This window comes from Apus apus, chromosome 16 (genome assembly GCF_020740795.1).
Source record: "Apus apus isolate bApuApu2 chromosome 16, bApuApu2.pri.cur, whole genome shotgun sequence".
Taxonomy (NCBI): domain Eukaryota; kingdom Metazoa; phylum Chordata; class Aves; order Apodiformes; family Apodidae; genus Apus; species Apus apus.
Window position 1 is genome coordinate 7,529,498 of NC_067297.1, and position 22,250 is coordinate 7,551,747.

General features: G+C 43.6%; 2 protein-coding genes across 17 annotated transcripts in view; one reads left to right on the plus strand and one right to left on the minus strand.

The window, feature by feature from the left end:
- Positions 1-22,250, plus strand: part of DGCR8 (DGCR8 microprocessor complex subunit) — a 1,090,394-nt gene that overhangs the window by 341,182 nt on the left and 726,962 nt on the right. The window lies entirely within an intron of this gene.
- FBRSL1 (fibrosin like 1) overlaps positions 1-22,250 on the minus strand; it is a 519,718-nt gene that overhangs the window by 14,838 nt on the left and 482,630 nt on the right. For 8 of the 16 annotated variants that reach the window (XM_051633654.1, XM_051633652.1, XM_051633650.1 and 5 more), the window contains 6 exons: positions 13,388-13,784; positions 11,633-11,886; positions 7,067-7,302; positions 4,871-4,921; positions 3,845-3,940; positions 383-454 (listed from right to left, as the gene is read on the minus strand). In XM_051633654.1, coding sequence (XP_051489614.1) covers positions 383-454; positions 3,845-3,940; positions 4,871-4,921; positions 7,067-7,302; positions 11,633-11,886; positions 13,388-13,784 — 1,106 coding nt within the window. Of the gene's footprint in view, positions 1-382; positions 455-3,844; positions 3,941-4,870; positions 4,922-7,066; positions 7,303-7,393; positions 7,555-11,632; positions 11,887-13,387; positions 13,785-22,250 lie in introns of all 16 variants that reach the window. The other 8 variants (XM_051633657.1, XM_051633644.1, XM_051633658.1 and 5 more) reach the window with 6 other exon arrangements.

Genomic DNA, 22,250 nt, shown 5'->3' on the forward strand with positions numbered 1-22,250 from the left:
CCTTGCACCAAACTCAGCAGTTTTATGATAAACAAAGCAGCTTCATGTCAGAAACGGAACAGTTCAGTGCCTTTCTGAGCCTTATAATTGTTCTGAGATTGAGTGCATAAAACTACTCTCCAAGCAATGCTTAGGTGGAAAGACCTTGAAGGGGTTCTTGCCCCATTTCCCGACTTCAAAAAAGTCAATACATCCCTTTATATACACGACTGGAGAAGGCTCCTATTGTCTCACCAGAAAGAGAAACTTCTGTCCTGTCTGCACTTTCACACTCTAGAAGACCAATTTGCTCAACAGCTACTCTCTTGTTTTTCTATGAGCAATCACTGTGTTTACTGTAAATCCAGATAAGCTGAAAGGAAGGTTATACATTGTTGCCTACCCCTGGAGTCTTCTGCAGCAGCGTATGGTGGACTGCGCCTGGTCTACCTGCTACATCAATAGGGTTTGAAGTCTGAAAGACAAGAACAGAGCATGAATAATACTGTATCATACCAGTGGTACATTTAACATCTCTATCTGATGTTAACGGCATTAATTAGTCCATGTTTATACTGTGCTTTGAACACGCATATTGCTACATTAGTGCTAAATGTTATCACTCACTGACAGCCAACAGCATTTAACCACCGTGTCATCTATTATTCTTTAGCAGCAGTAACAGTATTACAGCAGCACCCCTCAGCCCCGCTGAAATCACAACCCCATTGTGCTATGCAGTATGCAAGTGGATGGAAAAGGCAGTCCTTGCCCCCCAAGCTTATTCTTTAGACAAAACAGGCAGGCAGTAGGAGAGAGAATGAGAGAGCTGAACTGACTCCCTCCATGTTTCACGCAGCAGCCAGTATCGCAGTCAGGAACAGAAGGACTCAAGCATCCTAGTCCCATATTCCACCTACTGGCCTGTGGCCCCTCTCTGACTGGGGCAACACAATGGCTTCAATGGCAGCAGCCCATCTGTTTGCTTCGACAAAGCAAAATGAGAAACCTTAGAAGGTGCTTGTGGGTCTTTTATAGCTTTGCATTGTTTATCCCATCATTTTCCAGCAAGAATTAAACACCTCATTGAATGGATCCCTGTTCCGGATCCCACCTGTTGCCCTGTCCTAGATGATCCCCAAGAACTCGTTCGTTTTCTCACTCTGGCATTCATCCATCTCCCACTCCCTGAGCAACTGCACCTGGCGCCTCCACGCAGCTGAGTGCAGAGGGGTTAAACCTCATTCCCCAAGAGATTATCTCACTCGCATTTTACGTCAAATTACAGAAGATTTCAAACAGTCAAACTACGAGGAATGAGTAAAATCATAGGTGTGGGAGGAAAGATAGATTTTACTTTGTCTAAGGCTACGTAACTTCTAGACACACTCAAAAGAGAATCCTCGTGTGTGTCTGTAGGTAAGTCACTGAACTCCCCAGGCAGCTCTGTGCTCCCAGGGCCTGTCTGACAGCTGAGGTATATATAAGGTGGCAAATAAGTTACAGCTATCATACAGGCAAGAGCTTTAAGATCACAACATGTTAATAGCATGGTGTCATCCTGTTCCTTTGTTCCCTGGAGAAAGATGTGAATGCTTCCTCCAGCAAAGTAAATAGAATACTTCTGACCTTTTCAAGTTCGTAGCTTGTGAGAAATGGCCTTTGGGAACCTCACTGAGAAGTTCACCGTCAGCCTGGATTTATGTGCCGTGGATTTACATGCACAGCTGTAGGCAACTGACACGGGAAAGGGAAAAACAAAACCAAGACCTCTGCTTTGGAAAGCAAGAAGTGCAGGACTCATCTTGCCAAAACCAAATCATCAGGTCTGTAGTGATTATCAAGGCTTTATTCAAACAGCTTGTGAGGGAAAGAGCATGGAAAAATGATGCAGTAATGACGACTAGAGTGGCTTTGCCCAGCAGTTCAGCTGTCTCCTCTAGGAAACTAGAAAACAATGTGCCAAAGAGGCAGATCCATTTTTCAGCCTATTCCTCTTTTTTTTTTTTTTTTATTTAGATTGCATGTAAATACAGCACTGTTCAGCCATCAAGTGATGTTAGTGATTAACCATGGCATCAAAGTGTGACCTTGCACTGCTTAAACTCAAGCTAGCAAATGTTCTATGTATCTATCACTAAAACAAATTAAAAGTGAATTATAATAAAGTACTAAGAACTGTTTAAAAATGTAAAAGGTCTGTGCTCACTTTTTCTTTCTTTGTAACTGCTTCCCTTTGGTCTAATGGTATTTTATAGTGAGATGGTATCTAAAGAGCTCTGTGATGAAGATGGAAACCAGCAGAGCATGCTAGTGGTGTATCAGAAGCTTCTCATTAACAGTAGCTGTATGGCAAAACAGAACCCTATCATCGTATCAGCAAAATTTTGCCAATTCCACCTTATTTGTGCAGCTCCTTTTCTTGGAAAGTCAAGTTAACACCCTGAGAGTTGGGGTCTGTAGGGACCCCCTGGCATCCCTTGCAAGGATAGCAACAATTAACGCTGGCGGCCAAACTTCATCAAGGGATGGTCATGTTCTGTCCCTCTTGCTCCCCCTGCATAGATGCAACAGCTCCTCTCCCATGCCTGTAGCCACCACATACAGACCTCTTGTTGAAAAGAGCTGTTTTAGAGACTTTGCTATTTATAATGTACCCAGAAATTAAAATAACGAAAGGGATTGGATGGGCACTGAGGAAATACTCCAGCTTCCGTTAAAAAAAAAGTAAGTGTGAAGGCTGTAAAAGGCTTCCTTTGCAGCAGTTGTTAATTACTGACTTTCACTGGCTTCAGGAAGACTGCTGAGGGAAGCACACCCCACAGCCTTGCTTGGTCTCCTTAAGGAAATGACCTTCCAAATGCAAACAGAAATGGCCTGGCTACAGTGCTGCTCCTTCAAGCCTTCTAACACAGTAGCAGAGCTCTATGGAAATGCAGTTCAAGGTAAGAGATTTCTAAAACCCCAGTATGTAAGGAAGCTAAACACACGTCACTTCACAAATTGAGTAAATGCTCCATTTTCAAACAAATGCTAGAGAGATATAATGCATATTTCTTGTTTGGAGAGATTTTACAGCTTCTGTACATTTAGAAATTGTTAATAAAAAGAACAAGTCTGGGAGCAAACAAAACCCAACAGTGCATACTACAGAATTCATTGAAAATGGTGGTTATCATGGCAACATTTCCAAATGCCAATCAGCACTAGTTGTAATGATATGTTACAGTTGCAGTGCACCTTTCAAACACGCTATCTCAAAGAAGCTTGCAGGCATTAATCAACCCTTATAAAACCCACTGCAAGATAACTTTATAGATGAGGAAGCTGAGGAACAGAAGATTTAAGCAACTTGCCCAAGGTCAGACAGTGTTGGAGCTGGGAATAAAAATTCAGCTCCTTCAAATTGCTCTACCCATTTATAGCAGTCTCTCCCTATTGTTCCCACACTTGTACAATCAATTTCTCATTTTTTTTTCTGGGAAAAAACATGATTTGTCTTTTGCAATCTCATACTGTTAAATTTATAAAATGATTTGGGACTCATTGGTCTGTTATTAGCTGTAAATATTTCAATCAACTAATGCATTTGCCTGTATGCTTCTCCTCCAGTTTCAGTTGACCTCCCAAGTGAACCACTGTATCCTTTTCCAAGTAACAATCTGTAGTGCCAAGACAAAATTTCTGCAAAAGCATTTGCTGCTTTGTGCAGAGGATGCTCACAAGTCTGCGGGGTGATCGCTTCCAACCCCGAGCTGCACTTCTGCTCGTTAAATCGTGTGCTACAAAATCACCAGAGACACAACTCTGAATACAGTTTCTCTCCCAGCAAAAGAACAAAGCCTTCAGAAGAAGTAGTTTGTACCTTCGGTTGAAATGCTCCCTGAAGTGACCCAAAGGGACCTGAATGTGGAAGCATGGGTGGCATTCCAGGCATTGCTGGAGGATAGGTTGGAAAGAACTACAAAAGAAAAAGAGATGCTTATGTCACAGGACAACTTGAACAATAATGGAGGTAGGTGCCAAGCCTGGCATGTACAAAAATAGTACTGTGTTGAACAAGTGCCACAGTGAAAATACACACTAAATTTGCTTTCAAAATCTTTTAAGAGCAAAGCCAAAACTTGGAAAATGCACTCATCTGATGAATTTTCTAGGTAGTGCTGAAGAAGTGTGCCTTTAAAATTTGTGGAACTATTGCAGGAAGCACAGAGAATTCACCATTTTTAGAGGAATCAGAGTAATCTGGGTTTTTGGTTAACTTTGCATTTTTCTGCAGTAGCAAACAAATCAATCCCATTTTGAAATGTGACCTGCTTTAATTTTCAAAGCAAAAAAGAACCACAAGATGCTGCACTGCACACTAACCACAGGCAACATGCACACCACCTTGTAGTTGTGTAGGTTGGGTTGAGTTTTGCTTAGGCCTCTCCTGAGCACATACGGCAGTTTTACAAGTCCCAAAACATGTAGTTTTTTGTGCTTTGGAGCAGTGGGGAGCACCAGGAAGAAACCACCAGTCTGACTTACTCCTGTGACCTGAGCAAAATCTTGTGAAAGAGCCATGCACTCCGGGCTGCTGCACTGTGAGAAGCACCAGCTGCAAAGATACTGCAATGACCACTGATTTAGCAATTCCTGCGCATTCCCTGCCATCCCAGGCACAGCAATAAAGAGCCACAGCAGCAAAAATGCAGTAGACAAAGGTTTAAAAAAAAACAAAACAAAAAGCCCAAAGAAAATTTTGTACCTTAAAAAAAAAAAAATCAAGACAGAAAAAGAGCTTTAGGGATGAATGAATTGAAACACCACCAATCAATCAAAAAACAAGCAAAAGAAGAGCAAGCAGAACCATGAACACAGACAGCACCTAGGAAGGTTAAGCACTCACGTTGGAATGTCGAAAGTAAGGGTTGTCTAATTTGGGAGCGTACTTGTCAAACTGGAAAGAAAAGAGAAAAAAAAGAAACAGGTGAGTTTGGTTTCAGCAGTAGCAGACACATCAGGATTTCAACATAGACAAATAATCATGGCCCGTTTGTCCAGCATTTAACAGAGCAGAACTGACTGGTTATTCCATCGTCTCTCATCAGGGAGCTGATTTCCCCAAGCTAATGGAGACAGAAAGGCGGGAGCCCCCGGGCTGTGCCAGGTCTCATTGCAGAGCCCTGTCTGCAGGCTCTGTGTGAAGAGGTTCCTTCACCATCAAGAGAGCAGCCCTGGGATCTGCAGCGCAGGGAAATGCAGGGAAGTTCAGCTTCAGGTCTGGGATCTGCTCCGGGAGCACTGAACTGCATCACAGACTAGATGGTAGGGAATGTTTTTGATTCGATCCCAACATCTACTGTGGGGCAACCCATTCCCTGTTTTCTGGGTTCCTGTAGGTACCAAAATCGTTTGGAAAAAGGCTTAATTGCTTTAGATGCACAAATTTCTGTATATTCCCCCTCCCCTGCAAAAGACAGAGCACCCCAGAGACAAGCTGATTGTTAACCTTTGTTGCTCCAGCATGGGGTTTTAACACCTCCATGTGTGCAGTCTCTGCCCCATATTTATTTTTATGACCATTTGTCCTGTACCACCTTGGAAGCAAAACCAAAGCATATATACATTCAATTTTTGAACAGTATGTACATTCTGCTGGGGAGGAGGGAGCGGGGAAGAAGGCAGGGAAGGGAGCTGTAGGACCCCAGGAAAAGCTGCTTATTTGGCAAGTCAGCTGTTGTTTCACACTCCTCTGTGCAGGAGAGTATATTTGTAATTTCATTAATTACAGTTATTACTGGAGCCATGTCCCCTCCAGTGTAAATGCTATAAATTACCAAACACATGCAGCTGTAAATTTCAACACTCTTCTCTAGTGTTAGGATTAGTAGATCTGATCTAGTGGAATATAAGAAGATGTGAGTGAAATATAACAAAAGAGCCTTGCAAGCTGTTTTTGCTATGAAGGCTGACATCAATGGGCATGGGGGGAGGGGGCCATTTGCAGGATCAGGTATCAGGATTCTTAAATAACTGAAGGTTCCTGAGAAAAGTTTCAAGACTGCTTTACACAGACCAAGAGGGGAAGGTGTTTACACATGAGTACATTTAGCAAACACCTGGGGCTGGATTTTCGGTGGCTGTCACTACTTTTAATTGTCTCACTGCTGAGCAGATTACAACCCAAGAATGTCATGGGGCAGTCAGCAGTGGGAAAGAAAAGTGAGAAACATTATGCTCCTTGAGCTTCCCAAATGCTGCTTTTGCTTGTCACTCCTGGCTTTTGTTAGCCTTAGCAGAAGAGGGCTGTTTCTACATTTTGGACACAGTGTGAAACTGGGAGGGGGAAAAAAGCTGAATCTTGTTCTTTCAGTCTCACAAAGTAATTGCCAGAAATGGGGAGAGAGTTCATTTTAAAGTACTGACAAAATCTTTTTGTAGCAGATCTTAATTTAGTAACAGCTGCAGCAAAGTCCCTTTGTGTTACAAGCAAATTCAGTGGCAAAATACTAATGCTTACTACATGGCAAGGAGGATCTCTCCCATAAGAAGAAACAGCCACACACAAATTAGTGCTTAATCATGTAGTCAACTAATAAACGCCAAAATCAGTATAGATTAGGGAATTAGGAGGAAGAGGGACAAAACTCGTATCAGATGAGATGCTGTGCTATGGTGAGAGCTCTGGGTAAGCAAGTATGGTCTGTCCCACAACAAACAGATGTGGGGATGGCATTTGTTACTGGAGGCCACCAGTCTCGTGGTGTCCTTGTTGGTGTGTTTTAGTGTGTCAAGGCAGCTGGCTCTGGGGAAGTGGGAACAGAAATACACGGTGGGACACATAAGAAGGGAAACTAAAGGGACCCTGGACTTGTCTCATGGGTGCAATATCTGCTCATGTGTAGCAGTGTGGGGGACCTGGAAGCTCAGTGTGGAGGCTCTGGGTGGAAAGGGGATCCCTTTGGGAGTGCTGGGCCTGTCTCTCCAGGCCTCCAGGTCAGAGGGGCAGGAAGAGCACACCTGGCTGAAATGAAGAGGACTGGGTTTTGTTTGACAAGAGTGGGTTAGGCTTTTTGACCAGAGATGCTCTACTTATCCTCACATTTTGGGCTGGGGTACGCACCATGGGAGGTGCAGAGGGCGGCATGAGCGGCGTCTGGGGCAAGCTGGATGGAAAAGGAGTGAATGTGTGCTGGTGGGTGTGTTGGTGCTGATGCGTGTGTTGGTGCTGGTGAAACTCCGCTCTCAGCAGCGGCACCGGGCCAAGTGAGGCAGCGGCCCGGTCCGAACTCTGAACCAAAAACCGGTTGTTCAGCTCTTGCCTGAGCAGTTCGTGATCTAGAGGAGAGAGAGAGAGAAAAAAAAAAGACACAGAGGCCCGTGGGCCTGTGAGTACCACAAAGACGGAGGAGAAAGAGTCAATATTCACCTGGCATTCCCTGTTTCTGCAGGTCATGCTGTGGTGGTTTTCTACGTGAGGACTCATTGGTGGAGGTAAGAGAGATGCCTGTGACAAAGTACCAATCAGAATCCCCGAATGAGGCTGGCAATACATGATTGGTTGGTTGAATGATATCAACAGGCTGGTATCTAAAGACAAGAGAGAACACCATGAGTCATCACAGCAGAAAACATCAGGGGGGTCCAGCAAGCATCCCCCCGGCCCCCGCCCCGACCCCACCACCCCGCAACCGCTCCCACGGGACACTCCTCCTCCCTGGCACTTGACGGCCACGGCACCAAGGTGTCTCTGGGAAGGGACCTCGGGGCTCTGGTCTGGAGGTGACCAGACCTTCCCACACCAGCAAGATGCTGGGGAGCACCCTTGATGACAATGGCTCACTTTAAAGTGGGTAATACTGACCTGGTTCCTTTGGAGGTTTGCAATTCAGAAGCACGCATGTACACTGACAGTGGCTGGTGGGCCTAACACATGTGTTACATTCTAACATACATGTACTTAAGAGGTAAAAGTTTGACATGATCTACAATGCAATGAGATAAGGTGCCTGGGAACTTCCTGCTTGGATGGCCATTTCTCAACAGGTCCCTGTGTCATCCTACCCTTCTCAGCCCCAGGACATGCACACAGGAACATCCACCCTACAAATCGAGGCCTTCTTTGCAAATATTTTTTGAGATTTTAAATACTAAGCAGTCCTTTTCTCAAATTCCAACTGATATAGTTGTTCATTTTTTGTCCTTGCCTCCAGGTTTTTCTCCTATGAGAAAATATGGAGAAGGAATCAGGGGGAAGAGGAGAAACACTGAACTGGCTGAAGATCTCAAGACAGTTGCGATGACAGCAGAAAATCAAATGTTCCACCTTATGACATGTAGCCTCTTCTCAGTATCCTCCTCTGGAAGAACCAATGTGCATTCAATTTGAATGTGGTTCTGGCCAGCACTTTAGATATGATGTGACTGAGGACAGTAAGGTCAAACATCTAGTTCCCCATAAATATCTGCTGGTATAAATTATATCCATCTGTGATTTTGCCTAAGAACTTCAAACAGGAGTCAACACCCAACACGGTAGATGTTTTGTGAGCTGAGAGCACCTGTGTCATCAGCTATGGATGACATACAACCATTCCTGACTGACCTACTTGCTACTGAACTTTTTTACTATAACACCCCTTTAAAACTACAGCACTGAATATAAAGGGGCAAAAGAATACATGAGCTTTAAAGTTATATTTCATGTTTCGCAGGCATTTCTTAGATTTTTTAGATGAACATTAGAAGTGTCTAAATCAGTCACTTTCTGAAGTGATATGGTTAATATCTAAAAAACGAGGCACTCTGATGAGGAATTTTCAGGTGTGTACTACACTTAGAAACCTACATTCTACTGGAAGTCACTTTTGAAAGCAGATTTTGAGTGCCTAAGTAATTTGCTTTCCAGTAATAAATATGTGCTAAGAGCAGATACTCTGTACTGCTACAATCTTTATAATAATTAATACAAAAGCAGAAAGTACAAATACTTCTGCTACTGAAGCCTAAAGCACTGGAGCAAAAAGTCTGTAATGGGTTCTCCCTGGAGCGAGCAAACAACAAAAAAAAACCTAGGCTGGAAGCACTTACATCCAAAACCTAACCTCTTTAGAGAATATGAGTATGATTTCATATGTGTGTGTTTACGCTTTTAAATCTGGCATGACTTAAAGAAACGGAATCTTTCTGTTAGCATCAAGATAATCCACTTTTCTGGAGGGAGAGATAAAAGCGAGTTGGCAGTTGTAAGTGCTCCGATATCCAATTTCTTTAAGAGACTTGAAGTCAGACTGATAGATTTGTAGCTGGCTCCAGCCCATAGCCTTGTACCACAACTTTGGCCTTTGTCAGGAAAAGAAAAGGCCCAGAGATGTTTGGAGAAGTGGTGTGGCACTGGGAGCAGTGGCTGCTTCATAGTAAGGATGGGACTGCCAAGAAATAACCCAGCTCCATGAGGGGCTCAGGGGAATGTTAGGATGAGAACTAAGTTCTTGGGCCTACCAGCAACGGCCCGTCCCACGTGTCTGGCCAGGAGTTAACACAACTAGGAGCAGAGTAACTGAGCAGCCCTTTGAACGCCCAAACACTACTGCTCTGTGTGTACACGAGGTGGGTACAGCAGAGAAAGGTCAATCCTGCCAATGTTGGTAGTACCCTCATGTTCAGAAGAGAAGAAACAAAGACCACTGTTTCCTCTGCGTATCCTACATCAGGGCCAGCCTTGGTGCCCTTGAGTAGAGGGCAGCAGCCCACACACTGGTTGCTCCTAGGTTACTCGTATAAGGTTTAGGTTTCAAAGGGCAGAAATGCCACCGGAAGTGCATTCTTGTTACTCACAGACCTGAATTTGTACCATCGGTGAATGCGGGAGCGCTGAGCTCTGCTTCTTGGTATCAGTGAGAAGTGTGCCAAACTAAATGTAAAGGAAGAGCACGCTTTCCTCCAAAGTGGCAGGACAAAAAGATGACAAAAGGGAGACTTCAAAGGGCCATACCCTTTCTGATGGCTTTTCTAAGCTGGTGCTTTTACTGAGAGCACACCTGCACTCCAGTGGCACAGCAAGGACTATGCTGCTAGCAGCAGCTGGATCCTAGCTCTTCAGGGCTGCTCAGCAGTATTGTTTGCTTTTAAGAAACTTTTATGTGAATGACAGCAGAAGCTCCTGGCTATGCAGTGCTCTGTATTGATTTTATGATGTGCCAGTTTGCAGGCATTTCACATAATGCAGACAAGAGGCATTTCATTGTCTGCAGGGTTAGACGCCCAGACCTTTCCCTCCGCTAACGTAGGTTTCTCCTGCTGAAATTGCAGGAGAAATCCTTTTAGTAGGAGCAAGACCGTTACTGTTTCCTGGCAAGCTGCTGAATGTGAATAGGTCACTTGATCTTACACCTCCTGAAGTTAATGGTAAAAACATACTTGCTTTCAGTGACTGCAATATCATGCTTTTAGTGCACACATTGCTATTTCCTTTTTCAAAGTCTCCATCACAGTAGCCCTTTGCCTTAAACAGAGGAAGCAATGAATAGGTCTCCCACAGCGCTGCCAACATCTTCCCAGCCATGTGGTTGAAATTCTAGATGGTGCCAGGGCCGGTGAAAGCCAGCAGCTTTGGCCTGTGTGGGCCCTGCTTCTGGCTGGGAACCCAAGGCACTTTTGTCTATCATCGTTCTGACAACTCACTTTGGAGCAATTCACTTTTCTTTCATTTAAAGAAGTAGTTACAAATAACAGGACATTATTTAGCTCCTAGAAGAAGAAAATGGACGCAAAACCATCAGATCTGCCTTCTCCTTATTCTTTCAACTGGCTTCACAGGAAACAGAGGGTGCATTTTTTTTTTGCAAAATGCTTGTCCTGTTTAATCCCTGCTGAGTTAGTTGTGGAGTCAAGTGCCAGACCAAAAGGAGGCCCTAGCAAATGGAAGTTGCAGGGAAGTCTCTAGCTGCCAGGGTCTCTTCCAGGGACAGCTGTAGGCTAATGGATAAGCTGTAATCCGGGCGTTTAGGGCAGAGTGACAATAGAATGGGGTCCATGAATAAAATAAATGTTTTATAAGGATGCAAAGATAGTTAAGAGCTGAACAGCAGAGCTTGTCTGCTGAGCTGTCTCTGCCTCAGAGAGAAAGGCCAAGCAGCCATGGGCACACTAAGAGCTTGTGCTGCCAGAGAGATGATTCTGGTCTGCTGGCAGGATGTTCTGCCTGTTGAAGGATCAGAGCGGAGGTGGGTGTGAGGGGCTGCTTACTTGTCACTCAGAACAACCTCTGGGACAATTAGAAATAGTTTTTTTCAAATCAGTTCTAACAACAGCAGCTTTCATTCAAGAGAGGAGAACTGAAAACTGTACATCAGTCCTTTCTGAATCTAGAAAATGTCTGTGACTGTGGAATGCCACACTGGACAACTCATGCACTGAAAAAGGAGATTTTTTTGGGGAAAATTTTGTTTTGAAGACTTCTTCTAGGACATTACAGTACTAACTGTATAATCTCTCATCTGGTAAGGCATGTCCAGGTCTCCTACCTGTTTCATGAGCCCACTCACAGTTCCAGCGCACGCTGCCTGTGGAGGAGCCTGTTATTTTACCTGCCCACCAGGCAGCCCATCTCTCAACACCCTCCAGTGCATGCACAGCAGATCAGCCCTGGAAGAAGAAGGGAACCTACCCGCAGGGTGACCCGGTATCACGAGGCTGTTGGTGGGTAACGCTGGTGGAGGTGGCAGCGTGGGTGGGGTGGCAAACATGGCCGGATGGTGCTGGTGTTGGGTCTGCGATCTGAGAGAGAAGTGCGAGGTAGCAAGATTAGAGATGGAGAGGGGCAGAGCCGGGCCGGAGGAATGGTGTGGAGGAATCTGAGGAGAGAGGGGAAGGTGTTTCGGGAGGCTGATGCTTGTTGCACTGCTAGCACTGCTGCTCCGGCTGCAGAGAGAAAAGGAGGGGGGAAGAGGGGAGCGAGAGAGAGAGAGAAAGAGAGAAAGAGTCTATTAGACGGAAACTGCGCAATAAATTCACTACCAGAAACAACCCCACTGTGTAACACTGATCTGCCCGAGCTTACATTTCTGTTTTTCTTAATGGCAAGTGGAGACATTAATGAATCTTAATGAACTTCTCCACCAGGGCAGGACAGGGCTTGGGCCCCCTGGAATGACATATCCTCTGGTACTTGAGCAAGTTAAAATTCTCAGAGCTATCTATGAGGTACTGATTAAGGCCACAGAGGCAGCTGGATTTTGCACCTTTATTTAGCCTCTGATGAGCCTGCGTGGCCATGTGCATCCTTGTGATCACATGATGCAATTACTCTCGTTTTTTTCTGGTGCTCTGGGTGCAGAGTTGCACAGTGAGTGACTTGGACATGCACACAAGCATGCACACATATGCCATGTTCATCAATTATTATAATAATGATTCCATATTTTATATATTCTTATATTATTATTACTCCACTGTAAGTGACCTAAGTTTTGTGGTCGGTATTGCTGCAGTTATTCTTGAGCATAATTCCCACAATATTAGTATTTGTTGCAATCTAAACCTGGGAGGTATTTTGAATAGTTTGAAATATTAATAATTTATACTGTTGTGGCATTTACAGGTTAAAATTACAAGAGAGCTTAAGTATGCAGGATACTACGAAACATACATTAATGGAAGCTCCCTGTATTTGAATTTTGACCTTTATGTAGCTGAATATTGTGTTTTAAATCAGTCTTCTCATCTTGCTTAGCTATCTTAGCTCTGGTTTGGGAGGCAAGGTATGTTTTCTTTTTTTGTACCAGCAAAAAAGACTACACAGATTCCAGTTTACTGATTAAACTCTTGTCTCTACAAACTCTTTTTCTGTACCATTTTCATTCATCCTGCTTACTGGATGGAGGCAATTTGAACTGTGAAGTTAAGCCTTCTGCTGCATCTGACCATGTCAGATTGAAGCTGAGTTCTCAGCCTCCCAGAGTCCTGTTCTAAGGAACCCAGCATCTTCCAATATAGGAAATAATCATGAAGCAACAAAACTGGGATGACTATGAACAAACCTTCAACTTCAGTGAAAGTCTTTCTGAATATGAAACAAGGGAACTGGTAAAACTGCAATCACCTTAAATTTCTAAGGCAAGAACTGGCCAGCTCAGACAAGACAGTGCAAAATTCCACTAGAAACCAGACCTTGAAGACTTTTACCCCACAGTTACACACGCCTTTCTCCCAGAATGAGAGCATTTTCAAATGCAGCTATCCAAAACTGCTGGAAATTGCAGCCTCTGGAGTCAGCACAGAAAGTCCAATAACCAAAACATGGAGCATCTTATCCAGACAGTAAGAGTACTCTTGTCTCACCTTCCAGCAATTTCTATCCCTTTTGAAATTAGTTTTGTCCCACCAGTAGTATAAAGATGAGACGAGAGTCCCTCTCCCATACCTGATATTATTGAGTCCGTTGTGGGCCACCTGGTGATGCACTTGGTAATTGAGAGGTGGAGGGATGTGACTGGGAGGCTGGGTCCGAAGCTCCGGTATTAACTGGGGCTGCGACTGTGGCCGAGGTTGAGGTTGTGACTGTGGCCGAGGCTGGGGCTGAGGTGTGAGCCTTGGTGGTGCTGGTGCTGAAATCACTGGCTCCTTCTTCAACAGTGGGCTCGCTCGGGCGCTTGACGTGGGCGCTGAGGAAGAGGAAGTCACAACGGCAGCTACTGGCTGGGGGCTGGGGATGGGCAGGGCGAAGGGCACGTCGGTGCTCAGTTCCCGGCTCCGCTCTAGCCCAGACACCTTAGGGACATTGGCTGCTTTCACTTCTGGCTTGTCATTCAAGGTGGGACCTTATGGAGCAAGGAGAAAAAGAACAAAGAAAGGTCTGCATTAATTTCTCTGCTTGGTAGAACATAAGCCTGAGAAAAAACAAGTGATGTTTCAGCTCGTGGGAGCAGTGCTGCTACAAGATGGATGTGTGTGTGTCTGTCCTTCCGCTGTCCTTGACTGGCTAGTCTGCAGTACTTGCTACCATGTGTGTAAAAGACTTTGTTGTCACTAAATGAATGAATACTACAAAGAACATAGAGCTTTGTGACTTCTAGTGTCCCAAGGTTACATACAGTAGGAGTGTGAACATGTCTCAAGTTACTGGTACAGTATTTCCTGCTCAATTTAAGTTTTAAGGCTAATAATGAACTCATGAACACGAGCCTGATCATTAAGATACTTCAGTTTCTCAATGCTCTTTCAAGGTAATCTGCAATATGTTTAGGCTCAACTCCAGCTACAATGCTCTGTGACCCAAGAACTGATCCTTAATGATAACACCACCTGGCTTCTGGGGAGGAGGCTACCTGAGATCTAGCAGAGGATGGGACAGCTCTGCAGTGAAGCTGTGACATTGCCATTCCCAGCTCACACACTTGTGTGAAAAAACAGAACAGTGAAGGCTGGAAAAATCCAGTCAGAAGTGCAGTGAGCACTCAAGTGTAGTCCCACTCACCCGTAAGTATTGCACACTCCTGTATGCATGGCATGTCAAAGTTTGGATTGCTGCTACTTTGCAAAATGCACCAAGAGTGACAATTCCATACAGAAATACTCCTTCTATGATGATAAGTATTTATTTTTTTTCCAAATTAAGCTAAACAAAGCAGCCCAAATGGTTAAGAGGGTGGAAAGGATAAAGAGAAAAGGGAGGAACGGAGAAGTATTTCAGATCAAGCAGTATCCAAAAGGTTGATGACAACCAAAAGGACCAACATGAATGTGATTCAACTCCCACTACAGCTCCCTTTTCAACATAATCTGTGTATCCTTGAGTGCACACATAGCCACAATTGCAAGAAAAACTGTTCATGGGTTACAAGAACTAGTGTTATCCATGTGTTCCACATGCACACACCCCGCTGTGCACACACAGCACTTCTATCTGACTTTTAGGATACATGCTGTTATTATCCACCCAAATGTGCTGGGGGCTGTTTGCATTCAGCTGGCTTGCAGACATGTAAGAGGTGTCTACACTCATTAACATGCTTCCAACACCCTCATGAGCAAATTCCACCTTTGAAATTCTCCTGTCTCATCAAAGGACTGAGCCAGTTCCTGATGTAGGAGGTGTGGAAATAACACAAACATACACCACAATCTAATTCTGGCCATGCAGATGCCCTAACCAGGCAGTTGTGAAAGCAGCCTGTGCGAGGCCAGAGTCCTTGCTACTGCAGCTTTGACAGCTTAAGCACCACCGTGCTGGCACTGGATGAGAGGAGGTGAATCAGAGCCTGTAGCTCACCAGCTCATGCACTCAGAAAATGCCCATGTAATAGCATCTCCTTCCTGCAGATAAACAGCAGCTACTCACACTGCTTCTGGCTCTGCTTGCACTCTCACCATTGTACCATTTCATCCATCCCTACATATATGTGAAGTCAGAATATGAAAAAGAGAATGAATGGAAACATATGAACTATTATTTCTCAGTTGAAAATGCTTGAGGACTTGTGGCCTCAAAATCACAAATAACAGGAAAAGAATTATTTCTGAACACCAGTGCTTTGGCTGGCAGCCAGTACAATCAACCCTGTACTTTCCATCACCTTATACATCTTTACAGTTTTGATGCAATGTCTGGAGGCCCTACATTATTCCATACAACAAATATAAGGCTAACGCTAATTTCAGTTAATTTAGTTTTCAAATATGATATAATGCATCATGTGTACCTTGGTTTTGAGGAGTAACTAGACTTGGTTCTGGTGTTACTTAGAGTGACAAAGAATTTATTTCTAAAATCAAATTCTCATCACTCTTCTGCACAATTATTTTTTATAATGCCTCCTATGTTTGTAAATTTTCCTCATATTTTATTGCTGAAAACTGAAAAACTGTCATTGACTAGTCAAGCCAGGGGTCCTCACACAGGGCATTTTGGAGAAAGTGTGTTCACAGCTGTAGATCCCCATTTTTCAGGAGCTAACCATTAAAAGCAATTGGATTTCATTCCTGACCATAGGTTTCCTGAGAGCCTATTAGCTCTTTCCATCCAACAGGCCTCCTCCTACAGAGTTAAACTTCATATTGTGTAATTATAAGCAATGTAGACTAATGGTGTATGTTCAAAACACACTGGCACCACAAAAGTTAGTAGAGTAAAAAGTCAATTAGATCCAAAACAAATCAATGAAGTCCCGCGTTAGAAGCAGCTGTTTGACCAGTTTTATGCACAACTATTGATTCCCTGTGGCTTCAGCATAGTTCTCATTTGCAATTTTCTCAAAGCAGAAGCTCATGCTCCCTCACTGACTGAACTGACCAGCCAGCCTGGTTGTATTAGTATTAGGGATACATGACTAATTTCTGCTGCCAACTTGCACCTCCTGGGCTGCAGGACTGAAACACTTCTGTGTTTCATTCTCCACAATGGAAATACCCAATTCCCTTTCTGAGGCTGTGATGCGACACAGGAGAGCAAAGCTGCTTCATGTGGCTGATTGAGAGTGAGCTGCAATGGGTGAAAGGAATGTGAACAAAAGCAGGACAAATTATGAAGAGAAATGATGGGAAGACACTGATGCCAGGCACTGGCACCTTCCTGATGTTTGAAAGTCAAACCTTCTGAAAATGAACATTTCTCACATCTAGGTGTTTCACTTAAGTCTCTGGTAGATCTGGACACAATGGGAAGCAGATGCCCACATGGAAATACATTTCATCTGTATGTCTCACTACTTTAGAAACAATGAATTTTGAAGGCTAGAATTGCCTCATTTCTTAGGTACTTAACAAGGTCCATAAAATGATACCTGTCACAAAAATCTCCAAGACTTTCCTCTCCATTCACGTGAAGGTCTCTGAGCTACCTTCCCTGAAATCCCTTAGAAAGTTAATTTTAATCATTTTATGAGAGATGTTGCCTATTCTGAACAGGATCTCAAACTCTGCATTTTCTGTGTAGGATGCTTGAATGTGCCTCCTAAAGAACTACAAACTTGTATGCCCAAGTTCTTTCCAACTGATCAGGCTGACTGCTGGTCACATATGGAAAAACCCAAGGCAAGAAACCAAATATAACCTTTTGTGCAAGCTGGATCATGTTTCATCAAGATCCTTTCAGAAATTACTGTGGCTCCTAATCTAGCCCTTCTGAGCAGATGGAACCATGGAGCTGAGCACAACTGTCCTGACAAAAGCAGAGACCCACCAGACCAAACTGAAACACTCTAGAGGTAAAAATGTCTTTGTTTTTACCAAGTCCTAGAGTAATTTTCATGCTTAATCATAAAAGGCTGAGCCAATTTGCCTAAGACTTGACAGTCATCTCCAATAATTCAACCTTAATTAAACCTGAACGCATGTCAGTTCAGCTCGTGCCTTCACAGGAAATGTGACATTGGCAATGATTCATGTTTCAGCCACGCTATAGGAAGGCTGGATCTCATCTGCCATTCTCCACCACTACCCCTTTTCAGCATGCCAACTTTGTTTATTTTCTAACCAAACACTTTGGACTTCTTCCATTGAGAGGTTTTCTTAAATGAACAGATAGTGAAACATGTCTTGATCTCAGGGGGATGAACAATGACAGAGTGCAAGAGACAGGCAAGAAAGGGCTGAAACTGCTTTAGTAAGAAAAATTAAAACAACCTGGGATTAGTAATTTTTGCCTCCTTTATAAAACAATTTGTCATTTGGAGTGTTGCAAAATATCAGCCTCCCTGTGTAGTGGGCTACATCCCACTCCAATTTCACCTGGTAAAGATGTAAACTTCTAACAACTTTTAAAAGCAGAAAGACTTTTAACTATTGCTGCTGTAAGTCTGTGCAAACAAGAGTTGAAGTTTAAGGGAAATCCCAAAGTCAATGACAGTTGAATTCACAGTAAAATGTGTGTTTTAGAAGGAATTACCTGAACCTGAAAGACCATCAGAAACTGCAGTGAATTAAAAATCTGTGATTGGAATAAACATGCACTGCCCATCCACATGGCTGCACAGGGTGGCAGGCTTGCCAGTGTCTAACTACACAGCATTGCAGGCTAAATACAATACAGAAAGTCCCAGACACAAATTAAACCTTTCTGCTACAGGAATTTGCTTTCAAGCTGATTAAGAGTAGCTCAAGTGCAAGGGATTAAACATGTAAAGGCTGCTTTGAGAACTCCAATAAGCAGTTACTGTGTTATACAAACAGTACTTAGGGCAACAGCAGTTCCAGCCCTGACTCTTGGTCTTTGCAAGCTGCTGGTTGCTGCTGAAAGGGGACTGTCAACACACGTACAATGTGATTGGAAATAATCTAATCTTGCTTGCACGCCTTTCCTTTGTCTCTTCTAGAAGAGAAAAGTGGAGTCATTCAGACATCTTTCTGCAGTCTCCCTCCTTGTATTCAAACAGCAAGGGTGATGGGGTGATGTGAGAAAGAAATTCCGCTCCTACATCCATCAATGACATCTTTACCAATGGCAATTTCCCAAGAAACACAACAACCACCATCTGCAGCCTATCTATCCACCCTGAACACATCCTTGAAAACAGACATAAACCAGGCTGGCTGTGATGAACTCTGCTCCATATTATAATTCCAGCAAGAAACGCTGCAGAAGCATCACCACAGGAATTACAGGGACATGTGGCGAGAGGCTGAGTATTTTAGACCTGGTTGATGAGTCCCAGAGATGAATTCTGCACCATCAGCATGAAGAATGAGTACAGAAGAGCATGATTTTACAGCAGTAGGTCAAAACAAAGAAATAACTAAAGGAGAGTATTCAATGAACTTCAGCAAACCTTTTTTTTTTTTTTTTAAATTGAGCTTTCAGAGTGCTGCATAATCTATTGTGGACATGCAACATATATAAGCACAAGAGAGAATGAAGCATTTTGCATTGGCAATGATAGCACTGACATTAGAAGAGTTCTTACAAGTGAAAATCAATATTTAAGTGCTAATTCTTTATCCTCAGCTGGCTTTTGCTTTTATATGGACGGCTTTTCCATTGCATTTTAGGAGGGTAGCATTATTGAAGACATTGAACTGTTAGCTTGGTCTGCAAAGGTAAGGCAAGCAGACGTACAATACAGAGGTTGTGAAACTTATGGGGCACCAACTTTCTCCCCTCATTTTAATGCAAAACAGCTTAAGATAAGGAAAAAAGACTTGGAACTTGCACATAAAACCACTGCCTGGAAGGCTCTCTGGTGTGTAACGGGAACCATTTTTAACAGTATTGCAAAGCAAAGGCCAAATTTCCATCATGACAGCAGCATACTGCACACGTTAGGTCACGTCAACAAATCTTCTTCTGTGACACAGGCTCTTCAGAACATCACAGGCCTCTGGTGGATCTTCCACAGAGAACTGCAGTGTTTTCTCACAGAGGAAGGTAAACTAGGGGATACAGGAGCCCTCACGCCTGGCTCTGAACCGCCGCAGCTGCCTGTGCACGGGATTTGGTCTTTGTTCCTGGTGTGGCTCTCCCAGCCCGCCCCTGTCACCCAGCACCACGGCAGCTCAGTGGGGAGCTCCTTCCCCAGCCCGGTCTGGATTCAGCCCCTGTCACTCAGTTCATTTGTACAGAGCTGTCTGTCAAGTCAAATCGTCTTGCCGCAATCTGAAACTCCCTCCGAACAGCTGCCACTATCAATTACTCTCCCAGACAGCCCTGACTATCAGGAAGAGAACTGGAGCGAGCACTTGCCAGTTTTAATAAACTGTGTTGCCCAAGTCATTTAACCTGCTAGATTGCTGTACGCTGTGGCTGTAACAAGCCTTCAGCTTTTCAACCTAGAAGAAAGCAACAGTGGCAAAAAGCTGTCAGCTTGGTCCTTAAAATTAACTTCCAAGGGTGTCTTCCCCGCCGCCTCCTCCTTTCTGAAGTACCCAAGTTTAAAAGTAAAATATCTTCAAGCCATTCTCATAATGTCACGACAAGGAAAGCATCTCACATTTTTAACACAAAGCCAGTGACTCCCGAGAGTGCAGGCTTGACACACTCCACGATTTTCATGTTAGAAGCACATCTGAGCAGAGAGAGCTCCTCTCTCCTCCTACACCCACATGGACACATCCTCTGGGCACTCCTCAGTGCCAGCTCTGTCCGTGGATCAGCCACCAACACCCCAGCCATACTGATACAGCCAAGAGTTTCTAGATGCCCTGAGCACCTCCAGAGCTCTGCACCCACCACTCCAGCCCACCTCCTTCCACTCTCAGTACAGTTACAGCTTCTCAGCCGATTGATAACTCAAGCATGGCACATTTACATTTACTCCAGTACTTTCAGCTTCAGTAGTGGAGGTTTCCTAAATAAACATTTATTTAAAATTAAAACACTTCCAATCAGATCAGTGTTTTCAGTTTGTGGCTCTCATATATACCAAGATGTCTGTGAATGTTAATCAAAAAGAAAAGGTCTGTTGTCATTAGGATTAATTTGCCATATAGGAATCTGAACTTCCACTGGAAAGCTGACTGGACTCTGCAAATCAAAAAGAAGATTCAAACTACACTAAATGTTTTCCTTAGCCACCTATGCAGATAAGAGCCTTTGTTACAAAAGCTTGCAGTACAGAAAGATTTCACCCCCTCCCTTACAAACTGAGAGCAACAGCATTAAGACCTATGGACTTGATGCTGATTTGCTGCTTTATGGTTCTTTAATGGGATGTTTTATTCCTAGAGATTTGGGAGCTTTCCATGCTCTATCCAGGCATGTTAGCTGTAAGCATGCATGACGACACTCCAAAGCTGCAGGAGCTGAATGAAAATGGGTGCCAAACACAAGGATTGGGGCCAGACCATAAAGAAGAAGGATCACCATTCAAATCCCCCCAAAGTAAGTCACACTGCATTTTCCTAGCAATGCTGCTGCTGGCAACATTTCAAGGCAAAGCTGAAACTGGATTTGCAGCTAAGGCACCTACTGAGGATGCTGGTGTAATGAGATTGAAAGTTTCATACAGGCTTTTAATCTAGGGCTATAATGGTGGATCAAACGCTGCAGGGTTAAATCTCTTCAGCGCTGCTCCTAAGCAGATGCCAAATGCCTAAAAAAGAGTGATGTAGAAGCCACTCTATCACCCTGGCCACAAAATGTTTCTAAGGGTTCTTGTAATTACTTACTAAAGGTATTTTTGTCTTTTTATGTTCTGGATTTTTTTATGTGTGATGGCATATTGTATTCCTCATCTGAGGACAGACAAGCAACAAGGTAAATAAGCTATTAGAAAGACACCCCCCAACATGAAGCACAAATACTCAACTCCAGATGAAAGCTTTTAAACACACAAAACTGCTACATACCAAGAATTCTTACAATTTTAATTAGTCAAACAAGGGCACATAAGAAACCATCAACTACTACATTACAGGAGAAAATATACTACTTTTGCTGTTTCAAATCCATATCAATTCCCATCTAGCCTGCGAGTGAGTTATTAATCACTCCAATTAAATCATGAACACGGGTCTTTACACTGAAATTGAACCCCCACCAATAGATCGATAACTCAAACCTCCAAGAGCAATTACTGCTCAGCATAATAGAGCAGCTTGTTACAGAAAGCTCCATGCAGACCACAGTTCTCTCTGTCATGTCTTTCACAGGCAGTGCAAACAAAATGGGGAAAAAAAAATTAACTATTATTTTCAAAATAAACAGACATCTGCTTAGAGTTACCTAATCTCTCTCACATCACCGAGGCAGATCTGCCAAGGTCACATTGGAGACATGATTACATTTTTTCACAATTTGTTATTCTAGCAAAGCCCTGATAAGATTGAACTATTGAAGTTCACACTCTGGTTTAATTTCAAGAGGTTAAATGCCAAATCCTTTTCTTATTGCTACAAGGAAGGGATCTGCCAGGCTGCTTAATGCCCTGTGTGGGCTAAGACAACAATTTTGTTTCATCTGCACAGTCTTATGAAAGTTTTGATTTTATTATATTTTTTTTTAAATGACATCAGAGAACTCCAAACTCCCAAAGAATCATTTAAAGTAAAATCAGAACGTGAGACTGTTCCAGGGGAGTGCAAATGACCTTTCAGACCTTCCAGCCTGGAGCAGTTAAGTCAACGGCTGGCTGAGAAAGCACATTCATTAACCAAAACCAGAAAGAGGCAAGAAAGAACATTCGCAAACACCAGATCATCTCTGCTGGGAACAGGAGATGATTACCCTAACCAGCCAAGCATATGCAAGGTTACAGAAATTCCCATCTCTGCCTTGGAAGATAACTGACGCTAGTCTTGATGCAAGGAAAAGAGGAACTGTCCGTGCTCAGGCTCTTCAGTGCTGCTGTGCTCCT